This window comes from Typopeltis vanoorti, chromosome 16 (genome assembly GCF_054136105.1).
Source record: "Typopeltis vanoorti isolate ZY-2024b chromosome 16, IOZ_Tvanoo_1.0, whole genome shotgun sequence".
In the NCBI taxonomy this organism is placed as follows: Eukaryota; Metazoa; Arthropoda; class Arachnida; order Uropygi; family Thelyphonidae; genus Typopeltis; species Typopeltis vanoorti.
Genome location: NC_143564.1, coordinates 22,604,158 through 22,627,010, shown reverse-complemented (window position 1 = coordinate 22,627,010; position 22,853 = coordinate 22,604,158). Strand labels below are relative to the sequence as shown.

Below are 22,853 nucleotides of genomic sequence, written 5' to 3'. Positions count from 1 at the left end.
CCTAGATGAGTCTTTGACTCTATGAGGTCTTGTTTAATAATAATAATAATAAAAACTTGCGGTGTTTCATTATGATATTTCATAATGAAACACTGCATTATATAATGACCTTGCATCACAGAAAAATCGAATTTATTGACTCCAATATATTTCATCCTATGTTACAAGAACATCATCATCAGGGAGAGAAGATCAGTTGGCAACATACAAAACGTGAATCAGAGGATGTGAGTCACGTAGCATGTGCTTACTTGCTTTTGTGTCTTGGTCAATGTTTGTAATTCATATTCAAGGTTACATAACATATTCATTGCTACACAGAAACATTGGGACAAATTGCATGGGTTCTTTGCAAGTAGTAGCATAATCTATACACCAGCTTAGAAACAGTGTTGTTTTCTGCTGGATAAATTGCCTCTCCTTACCTAGTGGCTGTCAAGTGCCCTGTTCATGTCAACTTTACGCCATTATGTAATGTGTGGACAGACATATACGTATGTAATGTTCAGACAGATGGTCTATTAAGTATATAACATAATGAAAGTGTGTAATATTCTGCTGAGATTAGAATCCAAGAAGATCAGGACTACACAAATTCTTGGAATCTGAAAAGTCTGGTTTTGCTGTGTTTTCCTTGGAATCAAATCAAGATTCTTCCGTCCAGTAAATTTAAATTTCTTTATCTATTTCATGAAACTCAGGAAATTTTATGATATTGTCCAAATTTTAATTGCACTTAACTGTGTTTTATAGTAATGAATAAGTTATGTAGCCTTGTATCTGAATTATAAACACTAACCATTGTTTCCCTTTAACCCTCTAATACAGTCCTCCTGTTTACTCGTATAACTGAGACAGGAGCAAATAAGCATGTACTATGTGACTCATGGTTTGAATGTGGTCAGCCGATCTTTTCTTCTCTCTGATAATGTCCTTGTGACATGGGGTGAAATATAAATGTACTGGAGTTAATTAATTCTTTTTTTCTGTACATGTGTCAGCTATTATTAAAATAGTGTATATAAGTATATAACATTTTAATAGTTGACATCATTGGCTCAAGCTACTCCTCTTAATTGGGGATGTATGATATTGTTGACACGTTCTTTGGTATGATTTTTACAGACTTGCCAGTTACTTCCCCGAACATCTCTCATCGTGACTTATTTTGTATACCCCCAAGTGTACTTTGGGGGGGGGGGGGTACATATTTTCAGAAGCATTCAAATGTCCAGAAATAATATTCGTTACAATGACTATAATTTATGTATTTTATCAAAGTTGACTTTTATGGTGTGTTCTTGAAACTGGTGTTTCAGTATGGTTTGATAATCACCAGTTTAAGGGATTAGCACTCCTTGATATGTATGAATCTAGGTTAGAATTTAGACAGTAATTTTGTGCCCATACTGTTTTTTTTTTTTTGTTTAGTAATAATTATTAAGGTTGAAGATTTAGTTCTGCATTTTGCTTATATAATAAATTTAGTTTAATCCTTTATCCAAGTGTGAGCAAACAAAGTTTGCGCCTGAAAGTATCTTCAGGACTGGGTTAAGGTGGTACACACCAGGGCAACTCGTTGCAAAGGTGGAGCAAGCTACCAACACTCCTATCTCAGTATCTCCTATAATGCAAAACACATCTCCTTGCAGATATGTCTAATGTTATGCATTAAGGGAAGGGCCACTACCCAGACTAGTTTCGACCTTTATTGAGGTCTCTTCAGTGGGAGCCAGGCCCAAGTGGAGATATCAGGCAGAAGCATTAGCAGGTCATCTCTACCTATAGGAATTGCCAATTGGTGTGCCACCCTTTAATAATTTACTCTGGACTTAGAGAAAGATGTTGAAAGTTTATTTTTCACTTGGTTAGAGTATAATAAATTTAGTTTAATCCTTTTGCTTATCTTCATGTTATGGGATTTGAACATTATGACATCAAAGGCATCTTAAACTGAAACTGAGGAATCAAACTGCATGATGTTTGGAAGGTCTTAATAAAATGCTACACACTTGATAAATCCTCTATTGATATTACAACAATCCGAATTGAAGGTCTCGTGCTGTTACTTAATACATTATATATGGTTTTTAATACAGTTGAAAGGATAGTTCAATTGCTTTTATTTACTTTTTTTCTGATATGTGTTCATTGTTTATTAGTCCTCATGATGACATAAATAAATAGGGCAAAACACAGTCATATAATTAATTTCTATTTTCTTTACTTCTTTATTATTATTGTGTGAATCTCACCTACAATAGGTTGTAAACCTATTGTGCATTACTATCATAGAGACCAAATATGCACTTTTTTCCCTACCACTTCAGGCCTCCAAAAAGCAGGGTGGTAGTCTCCTAGAGTGTGATGAAATTCATCTGAAAAATGCAAGAAAAAAGTCAGTTTTTTAGATTACTTTGCAAAACCATTCTCACAGCCTTATTAACATCAATCTCTTTCTTTTACGGTTACACGGTGATCAGCATTCATATTTATGAATTTAGGGACACAAAACGCACACGTTGAAAAGATTATTTTACTGATTAATAATAAAATAATAACTTGACATTTCGACCCCTGTATTGAGGTCATCATCAGAAGGATACATGTGTATAAGAACCAAGCTACATGCTGTTGCACTCTATACAGGTAAATTACATCTATGTTGTTAATTAATCTTTTTTCTTAGCCTGCCCTCTAGTGATTAAAAAAAAAAAAATTACCATTAAAAACTACAATAAACTCTGCTAAAGTCCTCACATACTAGGATTCTTCTGGAATTATACAGTTTATATTGTTATATTATGATTATCTTCTGGATTTGTACAGTACAGGTTGCTACTGAATGTTCAGGGAAAAAAAAAAAAAAAACACTTCACCAATTCTTCTTCTATTGAGATTTTTCTTCATGGTTGCTATGAAGGTTGCAGATGGGTCCTCCACATTCTTGGAATGGTTAGACCATCATTTTTATTCAGATTCGAATCATGTTTGAGCATTTCACATGCTTCCTTGAATTTCCACTCGAACCAGGTTTTGGTGTGATGTAGGGACTTGGTACCTTTCCAATCAAGGTACCAAGTCCCTACATTGCACCAAGAAAACAAAGAAATCAAAAACAAGTTCCACTCGGCCAAAGCCCAACGCATTTATAAACGAGCAAGTGTAGTGCTATTATGTGAACAGATTAATGCCACTTGTCTGGAATTAGCAAAATCAAATTCAACCATCAATGCACTACGTGAATCACTTTATAATATTCTCAATACGGAACTTTGGGAGATCCTAGATAACATCACAGATGCAATGGCTAAAAAAGAATTCAACAGAGTCAAAAACCGGCACCAAAATAAGTTTGAAATCTCCAACAACGCAACACTATACAATGACCTTAATTACAACAAGATCTCATCGTCGTGAATTTATCGTCGCTCACCTTAAGCAAAGAAGCAACTAGTGCTTTAAGTCGAGGGCACAATTTTGCCGTGACTCCCAAACAAGTTCCAAAAGCCGAAATAATGGCGTCCATCGAACGAGGAATATACGACCTGCCTCCAACAATAGCCAACAACATACGTTTAGATGTGGCCAACATCCTAATCAAGTCCAAGCCTCCCAAAAATAATATCCCACATAAGGAAATCATTGCTATAAAAGAGCTACAGAACAACAGCCAGATTATTATAACAAAAGCAGACAAAGGAAATGCTACCGTGGTGATGGACAGAACAGCATATGAAAACAAAATGCACACACTGTTACAAGATCAGTCAACATACAAAATTATAGATCGCAATCCCACCAACACACAAAAGAATAAGGCACGAAAATTATTGAAACAAGTCACTTCCTGGCCCAAAGACACAGTTAACAAACTCAAGCCCTTCCATGTTAAAACACCTAGGATCTATGGAGCACCAAAAAAAAAAAAAAAGATACACCCTTACACCCAATTGTGGACAGTATAAATAGTCCCACATACAAACTGGCTAGACATTTAGCAAAGCTACTAGCCACTCTCACAACAATTTTCCCTCCTCTGTCAAAAATTCAGCCCACCTAAAAAGCATCTTACAACACCTTACCCTAAAAAGCTCAGACTTAATAGTAAGCTTTGATATCACCTCACTATTCACAAATGTATCACTAATAGAAACCCTCAATCTACTGAAGTCACATTTCCCTCCTGATATATTTGAACTATTCAAATTCACAATACATGCAGGATATTTCACATGGAAAGGGAAAATATACAAACAAATAGATGGGACAGCCATGGGCTCCCCCCCCCCCCTCTAGCCCACTTTTACATGGAACACCTGGAAAAACTAGCAATCAATACAACCACTCTCAAACCAACACTTTGGCTATGCTATGTTGACGATGTGCTTGCTATTTGGCCACATGGCCCAGAGACATTGGAAACATTCTTAGTGCATTTAAATAGCCAACATCCAAAAATCCACTTTACAATGGAACTGGAAGCTAATAACTGTCTGCCCTTCCTGGATACACTTATCACACGTCTTCCAGATGGTTCCTTATCATTTTCAGTTTTTAGAAAACCCACACATACAGGGAGATACTTACACAAACAATCACACCATCATCATCCTTAACAATATGGCATTTTAAAAACGCTAACCCATAGTGCGAGAGCAATCTGTTCCAATGACAATGCTCTTGCTGCTGAACTGGCTCACTTATGCCACACCTTCTTGGCCAATGGCTATAATCCACATAAGATAAACAAAATACTAAATGCTCCTAAGAACCCCCCCCCACCATCCACCACAGAGAACTACAACAAAACAGTCACCATCCCATACATTAAAGGCACATCCGATAAGATTGCAAGAATTCTTAATAAACATAAACTACGCACTACATTCAGACCATGTAGCAAATTAGCAACCCTTATCTGCTCACCCAAGGACAGCATTCCCCCTTTATCACATCCAGGAGGCTACCAAGCACCCTGCTCATGTAACCAAGCCTACTACGGTCAAACAGGAAGAACTGTGAACATCCGCATCAGCGAACACAAAAGATACGTCCGGAATTATCACTATGGCAAGTCGGGCCTAGCAGACTATGCTCTCGATACCCCTGCACACAGGATCAACTGGAAAAACACAAAAGTACTACACAGAAGCCCCGAAACACACACTCCAAATCTCAACAAATATGGCTGTATTAACTTGCCTAAGATCTGGGAGACAGTCATCTTAAGAAAAAAACTGTTTTTTTTTTTTTCAGATATAGGGCGCCAAAAATCAGGACTCTAGTCTTTGTGTTCCTGCTACAATTTTGTTTAACTAGTCTGTTGATTACACCATGTTGTTATAGTCTCGCGTATTGTGACAAACTATGTTTTTGTGCTCTGAAGATGCTGGTTATTACACCAGCGAAATATCAGCAATAAGTTAATACATTAATTATTTACTTAGTTTCTGTGTTCGAATATATACCGTTAAAAAATAAATAACATATCAATTACTTCTTTCACCAGATTGCTCACCTGCTTTTTCATAACTTTCTGACCGCTTACATCTCTCTCACATTGTTTCTCTATACTGTCAGGAGTGTACTCATTTTTCTTGTTACATTCTCACCACTCTCATCATCCTCAGTCGCTGATACATCACTGATCATCAGCTCCACATTGAAGTCACACACACACACACACACACACACACACACGATCCACTTAAAAACATCCATAACTTATCCACTTAATCCAGCAAGTACACATAGTGTACCTCACTTCACAAAACAACTAAATTCAAAATCTAATTCATTAATAGGCAAAGCAGTCTATTTCTAAAGACTTTGTAAGAAAATTGAAGCAAACACGCACTACAAAAATCATTATTATTATTATTCAGGCCTCCATGGAGTCAAAAGGCTCATCATGAGAGGTCCTTTCTAAGAAACACAAGGCTATCAAGACCCATCGAGGGAGGTCCCTCCTAGGAAACACAAAGTCTATCATACCACTCCTTAAATGCATTGACCGTTCTCGTTCTCGCTCTCACCACTCCTCACTCTCACCACCACTTTGCATAGAGGATGGTTCAACCACCCTCCATGCAAAGAAACCACTCCTCACCCTCTTTCTCACAGTTTCCTTTTGTAACTTCCAGGGATGGCCCCTTGTCATGACTCATTCCCGCTATTCAACCAGGCGAAAGAACTCACCAGTGTCAACCCTGTAACCACCTCTCGACAGTTTAAAATTCTCAATCATATCACCCCTCCTTTTTCTTTCCACCAAACTCTGCAGTCCACATTCCCTCAGCCGATCCTCATAACTACATTGCACAGTCCCAACACCATCTTTGTTATCTGCCTTTGTACCCTTTCCACAGTTAATTTATCCCCTTCAAATCCTGGGGACCAGATCTGAGAACAGTAGTCTAAGTGTGGTCTGATCAGAGTCTTATACAACGGAAGGATAACCATTTTATCTCTGCAGGTCAGTGTCCTTCTCATTATTGCTACAATCCTCTGTGTTTCCTTCACTAATATGTCCCCTAAATTTCAGGTTTCTATCAATCATCAAACCCGATCTCTTGTCTCTCCTACTTCCTCCAATTTAACTCATCCCATAGAGCAGTGCTTCCCAAACTTCTGGATGTCAGGGCCCCCTTTGGAAAAATTTCAACATTTCACGGCCCCCCCCCTCGATAATATAGACATATATTATTATAATATTTATTGTATTTATATTCAATACAAAACATACACAGCGAATATTGCAAAAATCAAATGCAAATATTACATTTTTAGCATTTTACATACACATTTGACATAGCACATTATCTCATATTTTTATAAGATAGATATATATAAGATAGATATATTATTATTGTACATTTGCAGTACAAGCACATGAAATGTAAAACGATTAGTAATAAAGAAAGAATTAAAAACATAAAAGAAGTTTAATAACAATTTAATGCGATGGATGTGTTTCAATACTGCTACACAAAAAGTCAATATCAGATGAGTGAAATATTTGAAACGGCAATTCTTAGATTTCTGCTTTGAAATGAAACTTATATGAATAAGCATATATTTTCTAATATTCATTAAGCGCCAAAATACGCAGGAAGCGAAATTTGTGAACATGCACCAATGTGTGATTTTTTTCCCATTAAAATATAAAAAATAACAAAAAAGAAATAATAAATAATAAAAATTAAATACCTTTCTATTAAGATAAAAAAAATCCACCTAGTCTTAAAATATTTTCAATTTGTTTTCATTATTTCACAGTTCCCCTCAACAAAACCTATGGCCCCCAAGGGGGCTGCGGCTCACAGTTTGGGAAGTGCTGCCATAGAGTATGCAGCATCCCATTGATGTGTCCCAAACCTCAAGACCTTACATTTTGCTGCATTAAACAAACTCCCATTCATTTGCTCATCTATCTAGCTTATCCAAATCCTCTTGCAGGGCTACCACATCTGCACTATTACTAATAACACTTCCCAGTCATCATTATCATTATTATTATATCACGCCTCCAGGGAGTGCAAGGACTCATCGAAGGAGGGCATCAACTCTTCGTCTCACTACTCCACCAACCTTCATCATCTACCACCGACTACCACCACTAGTGCTTTCACAGACAATCACAAACATCCATTCCCACAGCGGGATCCAAACCTGCAGCCTTTTGGCTGGAGTGCAAATACGCTAACCACATCATGAATAAAATTATAAATAAATAATTATAAATGAAAAACAGTATTCTCTCTCAGCAGACAGATTGCCTCTCGCTTATGACAGATACATGAAGTAGTCAGAACAAAAGTAGATGCTCTAATAGTATGGAAGCACTCTTTTAAGTGCATTTTCATATGCAAACTTATTTTGCTTTAACAAATCACTTTCTCAGTATAAAAAGGAGGATAGTAATCCATGTTTGCTGTAAATAGCAAGTATATTTTATTTCAATAATGTGGAATGTTTAAATTGCTGTACATTTGATGGTGTTATATATGTCTGCATGTTTTCCTCTGAACTTTATGTATTTCCTTTTATTTTCTTCCAATACTATATAGGTAACCATTCATGAAACAGAAGACTCAAATGATCCTAGTTATTTATTATGCATGAAAGGAGCTCCAGAACGTATTTTAGACCGCTGTTCTTCTATATATATTGCCGGTGAAGAGAAAGTTTTAGATGACGAAATGAAAGAATCCTTCAATAATGCATACTTAGAACTGGGTGGTTTAGGAGAAAGAGTTATAGGTATGAAAATCTGTACTGTGAAAAGTTCTCTATATTTATAAAAAAACATATACAATATATACATACATACATGAGGGAAGATAGAAAGTATTCAGAATTTCAGAACTTTGAAAATCTAATTACTAAAAAATGGGAAAAGATAGATGAAAATGAAAACTTTTTTCTCCTTTTTCCTTTTAAGTTATGTAATTTCAAATGAAAATTCACTCTGTAAGCCTCTGTTTTATTCATCTGCATTTATACTTCACTATATTAAGAAAGTTTTTTGTATATTAAAAAGATTATTAAAAGAGTATTTATGCTTCGGGGCTGGTTTACATTTATGTTGCAGTTTAGTGGAATAAATTACAGCACAAAGAGAAATAATTGATAAACTGATTTCAGATTTCAGTATTTCGTCTGACTCAGAGACATGGTCAGGAATACAATGTTAAAATTGAAATTACACACACAAGAAACAGTAAGTAGAAGTAATTACACTAATGTTGAAAGTTTATTTTTTCACTTGGTTAGAGTATAATAAAATTAGTTTAATCCTTTATCCAAGTGTGAGCAAACAAAGTTTGCACCTGAAGTATCTTCAGGACTAGGGTAAGGTGATACACACCACGGCAACTCGTTGTAAAGGTGGAGAAAGCTACCAACACTCCTATCTCAGTATCTCCTATAATGCAAAACACATCTCCTTGCGGATATGTCTAATGTTATGCATTAAAGGAAGGGCCACTACCCAGACTAGTTTCGACCTTTATTGAGGTCTCTTCAGTGGGAGCCAGGCCTTAGTGGAAATACCAGGCAGAAGCATTAGCAGGTCATCTCTACCTATAGGAGTTGCCAAATGGTGTGCCACCCTTTTTTAATAAATTACTCTGGATTTAGAGAAAGATGTTGAAAGTTTATTTTTGCTTCTGCCTGGTATTTCCACTAGGGCCTGGCTCCCACTGAAGAGACCTCAATAAAGGTCGAAACTAGTCTGGGTAGTGGCCCTTCCTTTAATGCATAACATTAGACATATCCGCAAGGAGATGTGTTTTGCATTATAGGAGATACTGAGATAGGAGTGTTGGTAGCTTTCTCCACCTTTACAACGAGTTGCCCTGGTGTGTATCACCTTACCCTAGTCCTGAAGATACTTCAGGTGCAAACTTTGTTTGCTCACACTTGGATAAAGGATTAAACTAATTTTATTATAATTACACTAATGGTTTTGAAAGCATATGGTATGAGGTAGAGGTGGGCAAGACAGGATATTTAGTGGGATGCTGCTACAAGCCAAGGAGCACAGAGGGTGGGAAGCAGGAGATATTTAGGCAGTTGAGCTTGGCAAGTGCAAGAAGAATGATTGTTATTATAGATTTTAACTACAGCAGTATAAGTTGGGAAGAGGAAAATGCATGTAGTGATAAGGAAATGGAATTTCTGGAATTCTTGAGGGATAGATGTCTTAGGCAACATGTAATAGAGGGAACATGAGGTTCAAGAGTTTTAGATTTGGTCATAGCATCAGAAGAGCTGATTATAACTGAGATGACATCCCCCCTCCATTGGAGAGAGTGACCATGTGGTTTTGACTTGGAAGATGAATAGACATGCAGGAGTATCAAAAAAAAAAAAAAAAAAAAAGGGAACATATGTGGAATTATAAGGCAGGTGATTATAAAAGTCTTAGATATTGTCTCAGCTCCATGGAGGGCAGAATTGGAAGGCCAGGATATCATTAGTGCTTGGGAAATTGTGAAGGAATATTTGACGGTAGCAATGGTAAGCTGTATTCCACTAGTGAAGAAGAAGACACAATTTGGTGTAAAGGGGATGACAAACAATATCAAACAGGAACTGCAGGCGAAAAAGAGGTTATGGAAGAGATATAAGGAGAGGGGTGGAGAACAGATGCATGAAGAATATAAAACTCAGGCCAGGAGTTTTATGAAAAAAGGGTACATATGTGGAATTATAAGGCAGGTGATTATAAAAGTCTTAGATATTGTCTCAGCTCCATGTGGAAGAATGACATTGTGGGATAAAAATGGGAATAGAGTGACTGATGCAGAGGACATAGTGTAGTTGTTCAATAAACACTTTATTGGAGTATTTCATCCTGGAGAAGTAAGTTTTAATACCAGAGGGATAGGGCAGGTTTGAGGTTTAGAAGTGCAAGAGGAGAGTGTGTTCCAAATACTGATTACCCTGGATGTCAGTAAAACTCTGGGACTGGATGGTATTTCACCATGCGTTTTGAGAGAATGTGCTAAAGAATTAACAGCTTCATTGAGCTGGCTTTTCAATGAAAGTCGGGCTACCAGATAGGTACCCAAGGAATGGAAGGAAGGTAAGATAGTGCCATTGCATAAGGGCAGTAGCATATTGGAAGTGTCAAATTCTAGGTCAGTTTGTGTTTCATCAGTAGTTGTAAAGATCTTTGAGAAATTAGTGAGGGATCATATATAGGTTTGGGCAGATGAGGGTAATGTTATCTGTAAGAGTTAACATGGATTTGTTAAGGGGCACTCTTGCTTTAGTAATATATTTGCCTTTTATAATAAAGTGACAAGAGCAGTTGATGAGGAAAAGGCTTGTACTGCCATTTTTTTGGATTTTGCAAAGGCATTTGACAGGATGGCACATGATAAGCTGATACTTAAGTTGCAGCACATTGGTTTAGATGTCGGGTTAGTCAACTGAATTCAGGATTGGCTGTCCGATAGGTATCAGAGAGTTGTGTATGGTGGGGCAGTATCAAGGAGGCAGAAAGTTACAAGTGGGGTCCCACAGGTCTCTGTACTGGGAACTATATTGTTTAACCTTTATATCAATGACATTGTCAGTGGATTGCAGGGGAATATTCAGTTATTTGCAGATGTTTGAAGTTGGGAAGGGTTATCAGTAATAGCGCAGAGGAGGCAGCCCTGCAAGAGGATTTGAATAAACTAGACAGATGAGCAAATGAATGGGGGGGGTCGATTTAATGCTGCAAAATGTAAAGTCTTGAAGTTTTGGATACATTGGTGGGAGGCTTCATACTCGATTGGAGGAGCTGTACTGGAGGAAGTAGAAGAGTCAAGAGATCTGTTGGTGATTATTGATAGAAAACTGAAATTCAGGGAGCATATTGCAAACATTAGTGAAGGTAACACAGAAGATTGCTGCAATAATGAGAAGGACGCTGTATGTGTATGCAGAGATAAAAGAGTTATCATTCCGTTGTATAAGACTGATCAGACCACACTTAGACTATTGTTCTCAAATTTGGTCCCCAGGATTTGAAAGGGATAAATTAATTTAAATATAAAGAGCTAATAAGCTACATTTCCGCAATATAAATATTATTTAAATTAAGGGGATATTAAATCTCACATTGTTTTAAAACCGAATAAAATTATTTAAATATTTAAATTATTTAAATAATGTTTATATCGCCGAAATGAAGCTTATTAGCTCTTTATATTTAAATAACTTAATGGTTGCACCTGTTTGGAAACTCGTATAGCAGAGTATATAAGTTCTTTTCACTATACACTTTGGTATTAATTTGGTCTAGCTACTCACTGATGAAGCCTCAAAAAAGGCTGAAACCGGTCTGGGTAGTGACCTCCCACCATAATGTAATAACAGCATACATTTCCTAGGAAATGTATTTTTACATTATGAAAAATACCTAAGAATAGCGATCAGAAGTTTACCACCTTTGCTGTGAGTTCTCCGGTATTGTACTACGTACTAGGGTCACTTGCATTAGCTCACGCTAGTGGTCGCCGATACTTTATAGTTTACTATATTCGGCATGAAACTCTCTGATTCCAATCTTTGAGTTTCTTATTCGATTTTAAAACAATGTGGGATTTAATATCCCCTTAATTTAAATAAGGGATAAATTAACTTTGGAAAGGGTATAGAGGCAGATAACAAATATGCTTTCACGACTGTACAATGTTAGTTATGAGGATCGGCTGAGGGAATGTAGGTATCACTTCTCCTTCTTCTATTCAGCAAATCTGAATAGAAGAAGGAGAAGTGATATGATTGAGACTTTTAAATTGTTGAAAGGTGGTTACAGGGTTGACACTGGGGAGTTCTTTTGCTTGGTTGAACAGTGGGAAGGCATGATGACAAGGGGCCATCCCTGGAAGTTGCGAAAGGAAACTGTGAGCAAGAGGGGTGAGGAGTAGTTTCTTTGCATAGAGGATGGTTGAACTGTGGAATGCATTGCCTGATGGAGTAGTGAGGATGGGAACAGTCAATGAGTTCAAGAAATGGTATGATAGACTTTGTGTTTCCTAGGAAGGACCTCCCACAATGAGTCTTTTGACTCCATGGAGGCTTGAATAATAATAATAAATAAAGCTAAAGTTCTATGAGAGGTGTGCTCTATGGATGCTGTTGGCTAGCCTTAAATGTTGGGAAGGAGACCTAAGAATTAAAGTTTCCCAAATTTTGGGAAGTTTAATACAACCATATTTATTCAGATTAGGCTGGTTTTTTAATTCTGCTACAATTTTTTTCCCATCGCAGCAAATACAAACTTGAAAGATGCAAACAATTTTTTTTATAATCTGCAGCAGACTTAAAAAAACCAGCCTAATCAGAATAAATATGTTGAAAATTTATTTATCACTAGGTTAGACTATAATAGATTTAGTTTAATCCTTTATCCCAGTGAGAGCAAACAAAGTTTGCGCCTGAAAATATCTTCAGGACTAAATATAGTGTTGTACTATCTTATCCAGTAAGTAGTGCAACACCAAGGCAACTCGTGGCAAAGGTGGAGCAAGCTACCAGGCACTTCTAACCCAGTATCTCCCATAATGCAAAACACATTTCCTATGTGGATATGTATACTGTTATGCATTAAAGGGATTGGCCATCTACCCAGACTAGTTTCGACCTTTATTGAGGTCTCTTCAGTGGGAGCCAGGCCCAGAGCTGGAGATACCAGGCAGAAGCAGTAGCAAGTCATCTGTGCCTATGGGAGTTGCCAAAAGGTTTATCACCTTTTTTAAAAATTACTCTGGATTTAGAGAAAGATGTTGAAAATTTTGTTGAACTTTGTTTGCTCTCACTGGGATAAAGGATTAAACTAAATCTATTATAGTCTAACCTAGTGATAAATAAATTTTCAACATCTTTCTCTAAATCCAGAGTAATTTTTAAAAAAGGTGATAAACCTTTTGGCAACTCCCATAGGCACAGATGACTTGCTACTGCTTCTGCCTGGTATCTCCAGCTCTGGGCCTGGCTCCCACTGAAGAGACCTCAATAAAGGTCGAAACTAGTCTGGGTAGATGGCCAATCCCTTTAATGCATAACAGTATACATATCCACATAGGAAATGTGTTTTGCATTATGGGAGATACTGGGTTAGAAGTGCCTGGTAGCTTGCTCCACCTTTGCCACGAGTTGCCTTGGTGTTGCACTACTTACTGGATAAGATAGTACAACACTATATTTAGTCCTGAAGATATTTTCAGGCGCAAACTTTGTTTGCTCTCACTGGGATAAAGGATTAAACTAAATCTATTACAGAATAAATATGGTTGTATTGAACTTCCCAATATATATATATATATATATCACTCAGGTCATAAATATAGAGTACTGCTACCTTCTGATGAAATAAGGTATATATACGCACATCTTGATGAAGTCAAAAGACCCATCATGGGAGATCTGTTATTCACACACTAGCCATCATTCATACAGTAACTATTTCACGTCTCCTTAAACTTATTCACTGATGAAGCAATGATAATCACCTCTGGCAACCCATTCACCACCCTCCAAGCAAAAAAAATCTGGTCCTAATACCCTTACTAACCACACTCTTACACAACTTGTAACCTTTTGTTCTCTCCCCTCTTGCCATGTACTGAAAAAAAGTCTTCAGTGACAATCCTCTAAAACTCCTTAATAAATTAAAGGGGTTTTACAGGATTGTCACTGAATGCTTCTATTATGTTTCCCCTTTTTTCACATACTAATTTTTGAAGAGCACAGACCATCCTTCTGATCTCATAGGGAACATTTCACAGACCTGCATCACTTGACACTTGGCCACATTAAACTGGTAGCCATTTACCTTTGCCCATACTGCTAGTTTGTTTAAGCCTTCCTGCAAGATCTCTACATCACCTTCATTTACCATTGCTCTTCTCAATTTAGCACCATCAGCAAACAACTGAATATTTCCTCTTAAATCATTTTCTGTATCATTAATATACAAATTAAACAACAGAGGACCAAGTACTGAGCCCTGTGGTACATGGCTGGTCACTTGCCTTCTGTTGGACTCACCTCCTCCATAAACCACTCTGATATCTGTCCATCAGTCACTCTCTAATCCTAATCACCAGATTCATATCCATCCCCATTTGTCCCAATTAATGCAATAGAGTTCTGTGTTGAATCTTGTCAAATACATTTGCAAAGTCTAGCAATATCACTGGGTATCTGGAGAGTTCATCGAAAAGGCAATTCATCAAAAGACAATTCATCGAAAAGGCAATTCATCGAACGACAATTCGTCGCAAATGCAATTCATCGAAAAAGCAGTTCACCAAAAATTTAAAATTTTTGGAAATGTTATGAGAAAATTGATCCATTTAGAAAAAAAACTGAACCGAGAATAAGGAGATTACAATGCTACTTTCATAGGGGAAAATTATAGAATAATATGGTTCTTATAGTCTTTCTTGTCCGATAACTGTTTCATGTCTGTTCATGGGACTGATTTGCCTGTTTCCGGAAGAAAAGCCCAGCCGTATCTATATTATGCTTGCTAACTTACCTTTAGCAGAACAGGACTGATAAAAATTATGCGTAAATGGGATCCAACTACCCAGGTCTTTCTAACTAAACAGCTTCGTTTTTCCGACTGAACTATGCGGGCTTCATTATTATTATTGTTGCTGTAGTAATGTGCGACTTCAATACAGCAATTATTATGGGATGAATTTTACTCAGATTCACTATTTAAAACTTTTACAAAAAATTGTCGAACCGTTCCAGTTTTCAGTTCAGCTATATTCGGGGCGACAAAAAAATAATGTGTCCAAATTATGTACTGTATTGCAATAACTCTCTAACTTAAATGGCTTAGTAGAAGTTGTTGGTACAAGAAGCTGTCTGCATGGTTCAATTTTTGTTCTAAATGGATTACTTTTACCATAACATTATCGAAAATTTAAAATTTTCGATGAATTGCATTTTCGACGAATTGCCTTTCGATGAATTGCCTTTTCGATGAATTCGCTTTTCGATGAATTTTCCTGTAACCATATCACTGAGCAGTGATTTCCCTTAAACTCCATTGTCACTTTATTATAAAAAGTTAGCAAATTACTAAGACAGACCTACCCTTCCCAAAATCATGTTGTCCCTTCTAGAGTTATTATATTCCAAGTACCCATTCCTGAATTCTGTCTTTCATCAGTTTCTCCAATACCTTAACTACCACTCCTGAGATGCTGATTGGCCTATAATTTGCTACTTCTGTATTTGGAGCCTTCTTTATAAGTGGGACTATTTTGTCCTCTTTCCACTCCATTGACACCTTCCCAATACTGAGGCTTAAATTGAACAGCTTATTTAGAAGAACTCATAATTTCCTTGCAAATTTCTTGTAACATGCAGGTTGATATGTCATCTAATCCCATGACTGTGTTCATATCAAGGTTCTGTAATATTTTAAACCCCTCCTTTTCTTCATCCTCTATTCTCCTATCAGTCAATGTCAAACCTGGATGGTACACCCCTGCAAAATGCTCACTCAGTAATTCAACTATTTGATTTGGTTCTGTTACCTCCCTGTTATCAGCACTTTTTAAGGTCATCCTTCCATAGTCATTACTCCTTTTACTTACCACATAGCAAAAGAACTGGGTTTCTTTTGGCATTATCAGTTAGCTTTCTCTCATAATTAGCTTTGTCCTTCCTTACCATACTGGTCACCCTTCTTGCCTGTGCCTTATACTGCAAATGGGCATGCTGATCACCTTTTTCCCTATAATCCCTCCACAACCTTTTCTTTGTGTGTAACTCCTGCTTAATGAAGCTATTTACCCATCTAACTCCTACCTGATTTTTCCTTCTGACTCTAGGTATACATTTTGATACTGCTTTCTTCAAAAATCCCGTAACACCTCCCATGCACCACCAACATCTCTTCCCTCCAAATTCTCATGTCATGGCACTGCTGAAAGCTGACTCCTTAGCTTGTTATAATCACCTGCTTTGTAATTCCATATATATATACCTTCTTAACAGAAAATTCTGCATGTTTGACATTCTCTCAGGTCATGACCACAATCTTTCTACCAGTGGAGACAGCATAGCTAGATTAAGTTCTCTGGTGCAATGATCAGATCCACCAAGCGACCTGTACAAAGTGCCTTAGATGATAGAAATATAAAATCTGATAATGTTGGAGTCTTCACGAGTAACAGACTGATTTGGAGGAAAATTGTAGATAGGAAGTTAGTAATGATGTAAATTTTTCATATAGTACTATCATATCCTGTACACCCCTTGAGGGTACATGGCAGGAATTTGTTGATGATATTTGTGAATTTGCTTGTACACTGATAAGGGCTTTTTAGGTTCAGGCCAAAATATCTGAAATAATAAATTATCGCCAATACTATTATATTTTATTGTACTATATTCGGCACATGAAACTCTGATTCCAATCTTTGAGTTTCTTATTCGGTTTTAAAACAATGTGGGATTTAATATCCCCTTAATTTAATTAATGTTTATATCGCCGAAATGAAGCCTATTGGCTCTTTATATTTAAGTAACTTAATGGGTGCACCTTTTTGACAACTCGTATAGCAGAGTATATAAGTTCTTTTCGCTATACCCTTTGGTATTAATTTGGTCTAGCTACTCACTGATGAATCCTCAATAAAGGCTGAAACCAGTCTGGGTAGTGACCTCCCACCATAATGTAATAACAGCATACATTTCCTAGGAAATGTGTTTTTACATTATGGAAAATACCTCAGAACTTTACCACCTTTGCTGCGAGTTGCCCGAGTTTGTACTACGTACTAGGACTACTTGCATTAGCTCATGCTAGGAATCGCCAATACTTTTATAGTTTATTATACTATATTCGGCATGAAACTCTCTGATTCCAATCTTTGAGTTTCTTATTTGGTTTTAAAACAATGTGGGATTTAATATCCCCTTAATTTAAATAATAAATTATCATTAATTCTTGTGTCTACATGTTTCTTATAATTACTATACACCTGCAAGGAATGCAGAAAATTAACCAGTTCTCCTTGCCCTTCTACAGTGAACCATGCTGGTTAACAGCAAGCGAATTGTTAAATTTACAAGAATTTTGCTAGCCAGTTGTTAAACTGATAATGGCTATAAACTGTAGAGAAGCATGCATTTCAATCTGCAATGACTAGCAGCATTGATCTGGCAAAGAGGTTAGCTAGCATTAATTTTTCGTGAGATCTTGCTTTAATGATAGATGGATGTTCTTGAAGAATTTTCATTATTTTCAACTGCACATTAGTCAACATCAACTAACATTCATAAAGCACAATAAACGCACAGTAAGAGTTTTGGAAAATTTCAAGGTTTGTACTGGAAACAGGAGCTTCCATAGCTCAGTTGGTGTAGACAAGCCCTTTGGTTGGAAAGACCCGGGTTTTCAAATCCTGTCTATGATGAAAGGAACCTTTATCAGGTGTTTTCAAATGGGGAGTTAGCCAGTCTTGTTATGAAGATGGAGAATTTTTCTCCCAGAAACTCAGGTTTTTCATCTCTCAAAACAGGCAGGCCAGCCCTGTGAATACACATACCATCTGACCACAGAAGTGAGAGCCATCACTGGCAGATTGCCAAGAAGAGTCAATTCATGTTGAAAGAATAAGGAAAATTTCATGTTAAAAAAATAAGGAAAGAAAAAGAAAGGAATGAGGCAATGTACAAATTTGTCACCAACACGCAAAATCACGTGCTTAATACTTAAAATTTTCCAACTGTTGTACAAGCAAAATAGTTACCACTTTAAAAATTTGAATTTTCATGAAAGAAAAGCTAATTTTCTGACGTATAATAATAAACACTCATCCCACGAAACACATTGATTACCCTATTATCGGAATGGATTCGCCTTCTTCTGCCATGTGCAGAAGTGTCAAGGGATCTTGCATCTGTGATGTACTTGTGGATTCCATTTCACAGGATACTCACTGTGAAATGGAATCCTTCTTCTGCTGCACATTATGGATCTCAGATAGAAATCCATAATGGTGAACCTTCTAGATGAAGATGACACTTGATAGGACAGGAAAACATGAATCTCAATCAATTTGATTAAATCAGATATAATTAAAGTTATTCAATTTAATAAAAAAATATTAAATTCAGTGCTCTTCCTAGGATTGTATTTCTAGAAAATGTAATTCAACACATGAATTTACATTTTTTATCAGATAATTAATAAATTTTAAATTATTTCCATTTATTAGAACCATTTCCTTGGTCTTATGAAAAACTGACTTCACTATGGATAGCTAGTGAAAAAAAAAATTCTACCATTGAAGTGATATTTTAAAATGCAAGTATTCAAAAAGGTAAAAAGATAGTTATCACTATTGTAGTCAGTAGTGCTGAAGCTGAAAGCGGTTTCAGTTTAATGAATATAATTTGTATAATGGTGAGAAATAGTTTAACACATATTGGTGTTACTGGTGTGTCTACATTATCTAAAGACACAAGAGCTCAACTAGTTGTATGGAAATTACATTAAAGAAATGAATATTTTGTTATTTGAAATTTTTATATTCCAGATTGCTGTAAATCAGAACTTATAATACACTAGTGTCCAAAAGCTAAGAACGACTACATTTTTACCTGCATATGAAAAAATGTTCATGACTACAGCCAAATGTGGACATAAATTTATTGCCAGCATAGTAATAAATTATATTACATAAAAAATGTGTTATAAATTTTGTACAAAAAATTAAATTGCAATATGATTTTGGAAAAAGTTAGATTTCCTAAGGACATAATTAAGGAATTAATATACATTGCTTACAGAAAATATGCAGAGAGACATTTCAGTATGGAATATGTCCATTCTGAACTGCAATGCAGCTCTCACAACATTGTACCATGCTTAGCACCAATTGATTCAGGAGTTCTTGAGGCAAACTGGCCCACTCCTTCTTCAGAGCAAGGAAAAGGCCTTGTTTGTTTTCTGGAGAGGGATTTTAGAAGCAATGCCTTTCCGAAATGTGTTTTATGAGGTTGAGATCTGGGAAGCATACTCGCCACTCGAATAATATCTTCGGTCTCCAGAAGTATCTCCACTGCTGGTAAAAAGTCAAACATTTTATTTATTTCCTAAATAGATAACTTACATATTCATTGTGCAAGTTAACTGAAAGTGACTAGTAAGCCATCTGTTTATGAAAATGTTTTATGCTAATAGATCACTTCTTTTTTTTTCCAAATCCCTCAGGTTTTTGTGAATATGTACTTCCTTCTGATAAGTATCCTCCAGGATATCCCTTTGATCCAGATGAGCAAAACTTTCCATTATCTGGTCTTCGCTTTCTTGGGTTGGTCTCAATGATTGATCCACCAAGAGCCGCTGTGCCTGATGCTGTAGCTAAATGCCGAAGTGCAGGCATTAAGGTAAAATTATTTAGATTTATTATTTGAAACAGAATTAGCATCCAGAATTTTTATTTCATACACATTGTTTCAGGCAATCTTAAATATAAAATCTGAGATATTTGGAACCTGGTGTGCTTCTGTTTTCAGAATATTTGTTATTTTTAGATCATATTGTAATCATTTAATAACACATGATCTGTGGAGGAAGAAGTACTTAATGGCATATGAGAATAAAATAACCTTGTATATATTCAAAAACACTCTTAATATAACATTAACTAACTTAAAAAGAATTATAAATAAATCAGAAAGAATATGAATAATGAATTCTATTAAAACTAAACCAATTAATTCTGTTAAGTATTCTTAAATCATACCTAGAGGTTTCAGATTTTAATGGAGATAAACTTTAAATTTAATATGTAAACTTTAAGTGAGGTATGTTATGTGAGAGGTGAATTGTGAGCTCTCAGGGTGGAGAATCTTAGTGGAAATAACACTAATGGCTTTGAGAGTATATGGTGTAAGATGGATGTTTATGTGACAAGATTTTTAGTGGGATGTTGCTGCAGACCAAGGAATATAGATGGTGATGAGCAGGAAATGTTTAGGCAAATTAATTTGGCAAGCACAAAGCAGGCGATCATTATAGTGGACTTCAACTATAGTAATATAAACTGAGCAAAGGAGACAGCATAGAGTAATAAGGGAACTGAATTTTTGGATTTTTTAAGGGACAACTGTCTTAGCCAGCATGCAGTGGAGGGCACATGAGGATTGAGAGTTATGGATTTGGTCATAGCATCAGAGGATCTGATTGTGACTGAGATGGCATACTTGCTCCCCGTTGGAGAGAGTGACCATGTAGTCCTGATTTGGAGGATAAATAGGTATGGGGAGGTATCAAAACAGAAGAAAGTTTAGTGGAATTATAAGGCAGGTGACTACCATAGACTTAAAAACTATTGCAACAGTGCAACGGGTGAAATAATTTAAAGAAGAAGGGTCGTTAGTGCATGGGAGATACTTAAGAAAAATTGTTGACAGCAATGACAAATTGCATACCTTGAGTATGCAATTTGTATACCTTGAGTGAAGAAAATAAAGCAATTTGGAGTCATGGATGAAAAAAGAATAAAGGGGAATTGCAGAAGAAAAAGAGATTAAAGAAGGCATATAAAGAGAGAGATGAAGGGCAGTTGCACGAGGAATATAAGGCTCAGACTGGAAAGTGACTAGGATTGTAAGGAGGGAAAAATTAGAATATGAGAGGAGACAGGTAATGCAATCCAAGGAGATTTTTTGCTATGTGGCGAATAGGAGGAAAAGTGATAGTAGACAGATTATCTTGCAGTGGAGATGGGAATTGAGTGACCAAAGAAGATGACATAGTTAAACTATTTAATGATCACTTTATTAGAATGTTCCATCCTGGCTCTATAGGCTTCATTCCTAGAAGAATAACACGTGGTGAGGTGTTAGAAGTGAATAGGATGTATTCTGAATACTGAGTACACTAAATGTCAATAAGGCAAGGAGGGATATGGAATTTCACCACTTGTTTTAAGGATAATATGCTATTGAACTGACTGTGCCATTAACTTGTCTGTTTAATGAAAGTCTTGTAATGGAGCAGATCCCTAGAGAGTGGAAGAAGGGTAAGATGGCACCATTGCATAAGGATAGTGGTGATAGAATGGAGGTATTAAACTATAGGCCTGTTTGTATTTCTTCTGTAATTGTTAAGATTTTGGAGAAATTGGTAAGAACTCAATACAAAATTGGGAAGATGAGGGTAATATTATTTATGCAGGCCAGCATGGATTTATGCAGGCCAGCACTATCACTAATAACCCTCCCAAGCTTCACATCATCTACAAACAACTGAACATCTCCTTGTAATCCTTCCTACACCCTGATATTGCTCCCCTATATACAACTATCTGATATCTATCAGATAGTTGATATTACCAATCCAATCCATTAACCTGATATAAAAACTCCATATGATGCAACCTAAAAATCAACTTGTCATGTAGCATCCTGTCAAATGCCTTGGAAAAATGTAAAAAAATGACAATGTATGCCTTACCTTCATCCATTGCACTTATTACTCTGTTGTAAAAGGTAACCAGATTAATAAGTGCAATGGATGAAGGTAAGGCATACATTGTCATTTTTTTACATTTTTCCAAGGCATTTGACAGGATGCTACATGACAAGTTGATTTTTAGGTTGCATCATATGGAGTTTTTATATCAGGTTAATGGATTGGATTGGTAATATCAACTATCTGATAGATATCAGATAGTTGTATATAGGGGAGCAATATCAGGGTGTAGGAAGGATTACAAGGAGATGTTCAGTTGTTTGTAGATGATGTGAAGCTTGGGAGGGTTATTAGTGATAGTGCTGATGTTTTGGCTCTTCTAAAGGATTTGAATAAGCTGGAAGGATGGGCAAAGGCATGAGGGTGTAAGTTTAATGCAACTAAATATAAGGTTTTAAAATTTGGGATCCACAAAAGAGTTGCTTCATACTCACTTGGTGGAGTTATATTGGAAGAAGTGGAGGAAGCAAGGATCTTTTATTATTGTGGAAAGAGATTTAAGGTTCCAGAGACATATTTCAAAAGTTGTGAAGACATCTTAGAGATTCCCAGCGATGTTGAGGAAAACATTGACCATAAGAGATAAAAGTGCACTGGTCCCATTGTATTAAGCTTTGATACAGTTAATAATTGGTGTGGATTTTTATATAGAGAGAGATATTCATCATAATATTTAATCCTACCATAAAGATGATCTCTGTTTCTAACAATTATTTTTAATTTATTTCCAAGTGTATCTATATATTTTTATATGCACAAGGGTTCACTCCAATTGGTGCAATGACCTTAAGTCTTTCAGAATCCAAATAAATCACTGACTCAAGACCAAATACAA

General features: G+C 36.3%; 1 protein-coding gene across 1 annotated transcript in view; it reads left to right on the top strand.

The window, feature by feature from the left end:
• LOC150097890 (sodium/potassium-transporting ATPase subunit alpha-like) overlaps positions 1-22,853 on the top strand; it is a 397,473-nt gene that overhangs the window by 218,985 nt on the left and 155,635 nt on the right. Inside the window, exons 11-12 of the mRNA XM_090406625.1 lie at positions 8,073-8,265; positions 19,751-19,926. Coding sequence (XP_090262751.1) covers positions 8,073-8,265; positions 19,751-19,926 — 369 coding nt within the window. The remainder of the gene's footprint in view (positions 1-8,072; positions 8,266-19,750; positions 19,927-22,853) is intronic.